General features: G+C 39.6%; 1 protein-coding gene across 5 annotated transcripts in view; it reads right to left on the bottom strand.

The window, feature by feature from the left end:
- Nucleotides 1–364: 364 nt before the first annotated feature.
- The window catches only part of LOC122968041 (oocyte zinc finger protein XlCOF6-like), an 813,118-nt gene continuing 804,279 nt past the window's right edge, over nucleotides 365–9,203 (bottom strand). The window contains exons 2-6 of one of the 5 annotated variants that reach the window (XM_044332972.1): nucleotides 8,947–9,201; nucleotides 5,203–5,463; nucleotides 4,489–4,749; nucleotides 1,940–2,946; nucleotides 365–1,855 (exon numbers count right to left, since the gene is read on the bottom strand). In XM_044332972.1, coding sequence (XP_044188907.1) covers nucleotides 1,573–1,855; nucleotides 1,940–2,946; nucleotides 4,489–4,749; nucleotides 5,203–5,463; nucleotides 8,947–9,024 — 1,890 coding nt within the window. In that variant the 5' untranslated portion in view covers nucleotides 9,025–9,201 and the 3' untranslated portion in view covers nucleotides 365–1,572. Of the gene's footprint in view, nucleotides 2,947–4,488; nucleotides 4,750–5,202; nucleotides 5,464–8,946; nucleotides 9,202–9,203 lie in introns of all 5 variants that reach the window. The other 4 variants (XM_044332973.1, XM_044332970.1, XM_044332975.1 and 1 more) reach the window with 4 other exon arrangements.

Below are 9,203 nucleotides of genomic sequence, written 5' to 3'. Positions count from 1 at the left end.
ATTTATCATTTATCATATTGGACTTACTATACTACCTTGAGGGGTTCCATTTCCTTGAAAAGCACAACTTTTAATCCATCCATACATTTTTCCTTTTATTCCCATTTCTTGCAACTTGACCATTGAGCCTTCTTTTCACATCATGCCATATGCCTTTTCAACATGGAAAAAATTCTCCTTTGATTTCTAAATAATGGACTAACCTTTCATTAATATTTTTTTCCATAATTTTGCCTACATGAGATGTTACTGATCTGATTGGTTGTGAGTTAGAGATGCCAGCAGTGTCACTAACGAAAAGGCATTTCTGATTGTTACAAATAGAACCTTTAAGTGGAAAAAACTTTAAAACACACTACACATACATGTTTTGACAATGTGATTTTAATGATTTGAAATGCAGAGCAATGAAACAAACTCATGCAAAGCTTCAACTGAATAAACTTCATACAACTGAACAATCAGTTCAGGGCACTTAAAAACAACAACAACAACAAACAAAAACCTTACTATACAATAAGGTTGTATAGAATGTAAAGTATGCATAACGTACAAGTCGAGAGATAGGCAAAAACATATTGTAAAACATGTTACATTACACAACACATTACACACATTTTTGTCATTTCAAAGCCATTTTCAATCTCTGAAATGAAACTGATACTTTTTTACTTTTTTTTTTACAAATCTCAGTTTTTACTCTTTCAAATAATCAACCAGCTACATACATTACATATTTTTATTATTAATTAACTAAGTATTCTACACATAAAATTAAGGGAAGACAACACACCTGAAACTTCTGTATTGGTTCTGACTTATTTCTTATCTTACTCATTATTACTCATCTCCCTGTTTTTGGAGGAACATAAAAGTTTCAGCATGCCTCAGTCTGCTCACTGTAGCAGTCCTGTTGATGAACTCTGAAGCATAAAGTTGTGAAAATTCCACGGAGTCGTCTGGCGGCTGTGCAGTTTAGCTACCTGAGGCTCATGCTAATGCTAAACTAACATCTTGAACAGAAGCAGCTGCTCGGTTAATGCAGGCTGAGAGCTGAGTGTCACACAGCAGGACTCTAATTACACATGCTTCCAACAAAATTAACACAAAAGTGATGAACTGTTTAAGAGACAGTCCCCTGCTCTGAGTATAGACACATTTACGCAGTAAATGGACAGATAAAGTCGGACCGACAGTACTGTTTGTCCCCGGGACATCCGGATGTCATTTTATTTTAATAACGTGTTATTTACTTTCAATTGGTAGGCTAAACATGAACTTGCCAAGCGCAAGGCTGACGTTAGCTGGCAAACTACCATCAGTAGCAAACCATCCATCATCTACTTATGTTAACTTGTTTTCGCTGATTGAACATTCAACAATAATACAAATCTTACTGTAGTGATTCTATCATGTTGAATTCAGATGTTTGATCTGTCAGTCGGAACTACAGGCTAAAGTTTAGCCATGTTCTGTGTTTAGATATTCCACGCTGGTCTGTCATGTGTGCGCATGCTGTAAACAATCCCATTGGAGAGGAGACAGGGAGGCTATTCTGCCTCGAAAACATGTTCAGCGCAATGGGCAGTGACTGCGCTGGTGGGTTTTTAAGTTACTGCCCTGACTGAAAGCTTTCCCACATTGCTCACACCAGTACGGCCTCTCTCCAGTGTGAATGCGTTGGTGGCTTTTTAGATTACTGTTATCAGTAAAAGTTTTCCCACATTGCTCGCACCAGTACGGCTTCTCTCCAGTGTGAGTGCGTTGGTGCCTTTTTAGAGTACTGTTGTCAGTAAAAGTTTTCCCACATTGCTCACACCAGTACGGCTTCTCTCCAGTGTGAATGCGTTGGTGGCTTTTTAGATTACTGTTGTCAGTAAAAGCTTTCCCACATCGCTGACAACAGTACGGCTTCTCTCCAGTGTGAATGCGTCGGTGCCTTTTTAGAGTACTCTTATCAGTAAAAGTTTTCCCACATTGGTCACACCAGTACGGCTTCTCCCCAGTGTGAATGCGTTGGTGGCTTTTTAGAGTACTCTTACCAGAAAAAGTTTTCCCACATTGGTCACACCAGTATGGCTTCTCTCCAGTGTGAATGCGTTCGTGGCTTTTTAGAGTACCGTTATCGGTAAACGTTTTCCCACATAGCTCACACCAGTAAGGCTTCTCTCCAGTGTGAATACGTTGGTGGCTTTTTAGAGTACTGTTATCAGTAAAAGCTTTCCCACATTGCTCACACCAGTAACGCTTCTCTCCAGTGTGAGTGCGTTGGTGGCTTTTTAGATTACTGTTATCAGTAAAACCTTTCCCACATTGCTCACACCAGTAACGCTTCTCTCCAGTGTGAATGCGTTGGTGCCTTCGTAGAGTACTTTTATCAGTAAAAGCTTTCCCACATTGCTCACACCAGTACGGCTTCTTTCCAGTGTGAATGTGTCGGTGCTTTTGTAGGGCACTGTTATCAATAAAAGTTTTCCCACATTGCTCACAGCTGTACGGCTTCTTTCCAGTGTGAATGCGTTGGTGAGTTTTCAGTTTGCGCTCTGTAGTAAAAGCTTTCCCACATTGCTCACAGCCGTACGGCTTCCCTCCAGCGTGAATGCCTTGGTGAGTTTTCAGTATACACTCTGTAGTAAAAGCTTCCCCACATTGTTCACAACTGTAAGGCTTCTCTCCAGTGTGAATGCGTTGGTGCCTTTTTAGATTACCGTCTGTGGTAAAAGCTTTCCCACATTGTTCACAGCTGTACGGCTTCTTTCCGGTGTGAACGCGCTGGTGCCTTTTTAGATTACTGTCTGTGGTAAAAATTCTCCCACAGTGTTTACAGCTTTGAAGTTTCTCTCCTGTGTGAACTCTCTGATGAACCTTTAAAGTTTTTGATGATGTGAAGGCTTTGTCACAGTGCTGACAGCGTAGATGTTTGAGTCCCTTTCTTCCTGTATGTTTCTATGACAACAGACAAACAAACAGAGAGAGAGAGAGAGAGTAAATGAGCACAGCTGAGTGAGTGATCTAAAACCATAAATAGTTGCATTATGGCAAAGGTAGGATCCAGAGTTTTTTTAAGCTCGACCTGTAGTGGAAATTGCTTGATCACTCAATGACACAGAAAGATATAAAGAAAGCATTCAACACTGTTACTTGTTGAAGCAGTTGTAGATACTGTACAATCCATCACACCATCAACAACAATTATACAAACATCCAAATACAACATAAAAGAAAAATACAATTATCATGTGTTTTTGGAGAGAAAGCACGTTGCTCAGTGAACCCTTTCCCTAAAGCCAGCCCCTTCTCTAAAGATTGTGAACACAAACCGACCAGAAGCAAAGCTAGCAACAGCCAGGTCCCTAAACGGACACTTCCGCAAACTGTTATACCTTCTTACAAACAAGTATGGTCATACGATGATCCCACAGACACCTAATGGTCAGTCAATAGTCGTGTGTCCATTAACCTATTTTTATTCGCATTTTGAAGTATCGCATTAAAAAAAGCTTAATGGAACACCAAAATTCGAAGAAACTTACTCAATTTTACAAAAACGTTTTACATGCACTCGAGCATCTTCCAGCCTCTCCAGATAGCATTGCCAGTACTAGCTGACATGGCAACCTCTACTTCTTCTACTCTGATAACTGGCGGATTATTTGAGCCTATACTGTCATCTACTGATGAAACTATGTGTTACATAGCCTAGTTCATTCGCTTCGAACCAGCTGATGGAAATGCAGCTAATTCGCATTTTCCTTTTCGTGACATTTCAAACGTTAGCTTAAAATTATCTTGCAAATCTAACAGAAACATGGCCAATCACTTCAAACAAGTGCATCCTTCAAATTTAGCTTGTCTGGGTACCCTATGACCCACATGGTCTCTAAAACAATAGACCTAAGGCAAAGATATCTCTAGCTAACCCCAGAGGTCAGCAAACAACCATCAGATAGAAACAAGTTCAAGAGTTCAACTAGCCTAGGGGTAGTATTTATTATACCATAGTGTAACAGTGACATTACATTTAATCATTTAATGCATTTAGAACAAACATTGACCCTTTAGTTTCAAAACATTTGTAACATATATAATATATACAAGAAATACATCAAATGATAATCTCTCACACACCAAGCCACTACTTTTACTGAACCACTTTAACTCCATCAAGCTGATAATACTTAAGTACTTTTACTTTTACTAATTGGTACTTACACTCTCTGTGTACTGCGCATGCGCTGCATGAAAGAATGGAAAATTCCTCAAACAGTAAACAGGTTTTCTAGCTTTGTTCGCAGCAAGCTGAAACCAGGAAACACTTAGACCTTCGTAGTTTTTACACCCGAAAAAGCCTTGAAGTGTTTGTTTCCTTTTTTCATACTTTCTCTCCATCAAGAGAATCAATGGAAGACAAGTGGACCCTTGAGACTAATGCACATGTCTTTAATCTCAATACGAAGCTGGTTTTATCATGACGTCATGAACACTGACCTGTTTATCGATGGTAAAAGAGGTTGAGTCTGATTCTTCCCTTTTAAGGGGGTTGTTGGTCCAGTGCTCCGGGTTCTGGTTCTCTTCTATTTCACTCTTGTAATGGTCCTGGTTGGTGAAATCCAGCAGGTCTCCTCTCTGACTGATGGACTGTTCTTCTTCTTCTTCTTTTTCCTGTTTTATGGCAGACGGCAACCAATGTCCATGTCCATTACTGCCACCGACTAGGCTGTTGGAGTGTGAACCGGAGTTATCTATCCCCTTACACAAACAAAAAATAAATGATAGATTAAATAAAATTTAAAAACAGTATTTTAGTGAATAGTCAATTATTTTGTTCAGTCCAGTTTCTTTCAAATAATAGAACAGACTGCCTAACCCAATCGCAAATATGTTTTTCATACTCAGTTCTTCCACTCAAGCTTCCCTTTTCCTCTCTGATTCTCGCTCTTGACAGTATTTTTGGCAGTGACAAAAATGCTGTCTTGCTTTGTTTATATTACTCACAACAAGCTGAAAGGAAATTTAAACCTTTTTAGTATCTATGGCTGAAAAAGTCTGTGAACACAAAGAATTTTAGGATGTATTTTAGTTTCCTTTTTTCAGTCTTTCTTGCCAACAACGCAGTGAAAGGATGACACTGACCTGAGACTCATCCATGTCTCTTCAGTCTCGTTATAAGGCCAGTTTTATCATGAAGTCATGAACACTGACCTGTTTATCGGTGGTAGCAGAGGGTGAGTCTAATTCTTCCCTTTTAATGGGGTTGTTGGTCCAGTGCTCTGGGTTCTGGTTCTCCTCCATTTCGCTCTTGTAGTGGTCCTGGTTGGTGAAATCCAGCAGGTCTCCTCTCTGACTGATGGACTGTTCTTCTTCTTCTTCTTTTTCCTGTTTTATTGCAGCTGGTAACCAGTGTTGAAGTGCATTACTGCCACCCACTATGTTGTTGGAGTGTGAACCAGAGTTATCTATCCCCTTAAATAAACAAAGAATAAATTAATAATTAAATAAAATTTTAAAAACCCTCAAATTTCAGTGAATAGTCAATTATTTTTGTTCAGTCCAGTTTCTTTCAAATAATAGAACAGACTGCCTGACCTGATCACAAATACATTTTCCAGACGCAGTTTTTCCACTCCAAGCTTGCATTTTTTTCCTCTCTGATTCTCGTTCAACAATATTTTTGGCAGTGACAAATTATATTCTTCACTGATTCCTCTATTTAACAGTGCTCACATAATCCTGACAAATGTTTGCCTATTAAGCGCAGTATTTTAATTAGTTTGGTGTGTCCGATCCTCAGCCTTGTGTTCTTCTCTTTGTTGCTCCTTCTAACTAACCTCACTGTGCCCACTTCTGGCTGCACTGCATAAAGGTGTCATCCTGTGTTTACTGTATTCCAACTGTGCTGCCACTCTTCCAATTCGATTCAGTTCAATTTTATTTATATAGCACCAAATCATAACAAAAGTCAAGGCACTTTTCACATAGAGCAGGTCAAGACCATACTCTTTAATAGTCAGCTCGGTCTCTAGAATTTCCTGTGAGAGGAGAAAGCACAAAAACTCGGACGGGAAGTCCCCCGGCGGTCTAGGCGTATAGCACCATAACTAAGGGCTGATCCAAGGTGGGCTTTAAGCCTACTCTTAAATGTAGAGAGGGCGTCTGCCACCGGACCGAATCCGGAAGATGGTTCCACAGGAGAAGGCCTGGTTACTTAAGGCTCTGCCTCTCATTCTACTTTTGGAGAATGTAGGAACCACAAGCAAGGCTGCATTATGGGAGCACCGTGTTCTAGTGGGGTAATAGGGTATAATGAGCTTTTTAAGATATGATGGTGCCTGACCATTAAGGGCTTTGTAGGTGAGGAGAAGGATTTTAATTTCTATTCTGGATTTTACAGGAAGCCAATGCAGCGAAGCTAAAATGGGAGAATGTGATCTCAATCCATAATTCAACCTTGAAGTTACAAATGCGTGGACTAGTTTTTCTGCATCTTTTTGAGACAGGATGTGCCTGATTTCTGCAATATTACGTAAGTGAAAAAAGGCAGCCCTTGAAGTTTGTTTTAATGTGGGAGTTAAGGGACATATCCTGATCAAAGATAACTCCCGGATTCCTTACAGTGGAGCTAGAGGCCATGGTAATGCCATCCAGAGTAGCTATATCATTAGATAATGTGTTTTAAGGTGTTTAGGGACAAGCACAATAACTTCAGTTTTGTCTGAGTTTAGTAGCAGAAAATTGCAAGTCAACCAGGTCTTAATGTCCTTAAGGCATGCTTGGAGTTTCATTATCTGATTGGATTCATCTGGCTTCACTGATAAATATAATTGGGTATCATCTGCATAGCAATGAAAATTTATGGAGTGTTTCCAAATAATATTAACTAAAGGAAACATATAAAAGGTGAATAGTATTGGTCCAAGTACAGAACCTTGTGGAACTCCGTGTTACTTTTGCATGCATGGAGGATTCATCGTTAATGTGTACAAATCAATCTAATGAATAGGATTTAAACCAGCTTAATGCAGTTCCTTTAATGCCAAGTGAATGTTCCAGTGTCTGTAATAGGATGTGATGGTCAATGGTGTCAAATGCGGCACTAAGATCCAACAAGTACAGAGAGAAGTCCTTTGTCCAATGCAGTTAGGGGATCATTTGTAACTTTCACCAGTGCTGTCTCTGTGCTATGATGCACTCTAAATCCTGACTGAAAATCCTCAAATAAACTATTTCTATGTAGAAAGTCACACAACTGATTGGCGACTGCTTTCTCAAGGATCTTAGAGAGAAAGGGAAGATTAGATATAGGTCTTTAGTTGGTTAAAATGCCTGAATCAAGAGTAGGCTTTTTAAGAAGAGGTTTAATTGCAGTTACTTTAAAAATGACTGTGGTACATAGCCTGTTACTAAAGACAGATCGATCATATCTACTAAAGAAGTGCTAACTAAGGGTAAGAGTTCAAGCAGCCTAGTTGGGACGGGGTCTAAGAGACAGGTTCCTGTGTTTGGGGATAAATTGGTGCCTGTTGAGGGCAGGAGGTGATGAATTTTGTCTCTAATAGAATTTTATCATTAAAAGAAGTTCATAAAGTTGTTAATACTGAGAGCTATAGGAATACATGGATCAATAGAGATATGACTCTTTGTCAGCCTGGCCAAAGTGCAGAAAAGGGTGAGAGATATTAAGAACAAGGCTTTCGAATGAGTTATAATTAAATTTAGGTCTAGGGTTTATAAATAGGCTTGAGTTGAAAATGGCTGCAACTCCGCCTCCTCGGCCAGTGTCTCAAGGAACATGAGTATTAATATGACTGGGGGCTTCAGATTTACATAGGGAAATGTCCATGTAGGGCTGGGCAATATATAGATATCGTGATATGAGACTAGATATCGTCTTAGACGTTTGATATCATAATGTTATGCAGAAGTGTTGTTTTCTAGTGCTAAAGTCTGCTTTAAAGTGAAGTGATGTAATTTCCTGAATTTTCCTGAATTTTCGTCCATATTGCCCAGCCCTATGTCCATGGTCTCCTTGTGTTTCAGAGCCTGTTTTGCTAAGACATTCACAATGTCATTGCCCTTTATCCCTCTGTGAGCTCGTATCCACATATATGTGATCATAATATGCATATTTTCAAATTTACACAGCGTTTCATATATCTCATTAACTATATCCTGCCTAGTGTGAGCTGTAAATGACTGCAGTGACATTAATGCAAAATAAATCTGTACACAGAATAGCCTTTTTTAATGAGTAAGTCATTTATCCACTGTGATCCTGCAACTACCATCATCTCAACTGTGTAAACTGACAAATGATCTGACGTTTTTCTTTCAACAGAAACTTGTAAGGCTGGTATACTAAGAGCAAAACCTGTGATCCCTGTATTAGGATCCTTTGATCTATCTGTATATACTGGGACTGGTAATGTATAACTGTATTACTTAAGTAGGATTTTTCATGCATTACTTTTACTTGCAATTAGGTATTTACACATTACTGTGTCGGTACTTAGTAAAGGGTCTTAATACTTCTTCCACAACTACAGATAAATGGAACTGCATGCTGACTGTTAGCAGGGGTGAAGCCACAGTGGAGCTCAGTATCTGACATTAACTAGAAATCTTTAAAATGTCTGATTTCTGTTTGTACACAGTGAAATGCGCTTGCGCCGCGCGGGAAACGTAAAATTAGTCAAACAAAACGTAAACAGATTATTTTCTGGCTTGGTTTGTGTAACTCCCAACACGCTGCGACCAGGAAACTTCATTTTCGTAGTTTTCACGCCCGAAAAATTCCGTGACCACAAAGCCTGGAAGTGTTTTAGTTTCCTTTTTTTCAGACTGTCTCTCCAACACAATGAACGGAAGACACGTGGACAATCGAATATCAGCCTTGTTTCTTTAGTGTCGTTATGAAGCCGGTTTTATCGTGAAGTTATGAACACTGACCTGTTTATCGAGTGAGTCTGATTCTTCCTTTATAACGGGGTTGTTAGTGCGGTGCTCGGGGTTTTCGTTCTCCTCCATTTCGCTCTTATAGGAGTCCAGGAAGGTGAAATAGAGTAGGTCTCCTGTCTAACTGACGGACCGTTCCTCCTCTTCTTCTTTTTCTTCTTCCTGTTTTATGGCGCATTGGAACCAGCGTTGATGCACATTACTGCCACCCACTTGGCTGTTGGAGTGTGAACTGGAGTCATATATTCCCT

The sequence above is a fragment of the Thunnus albacares genome, chromosome 18, assembly GCF_914725855.1.
Source record: "Thunnus albacares chromosome 18, fThuAlb1.1, whole genome shotgun sequence".
Taxonomy (NCBI): domain Eukaryota; kingdom Metazoa; phylum Chordata; class Actinopteri; order Scombriformes; family Scombridae; genus Thunnus; species Thunnus albacares.
This window is presented reverse-complemented; position numbering and strand designations above follow the sequence as displayed.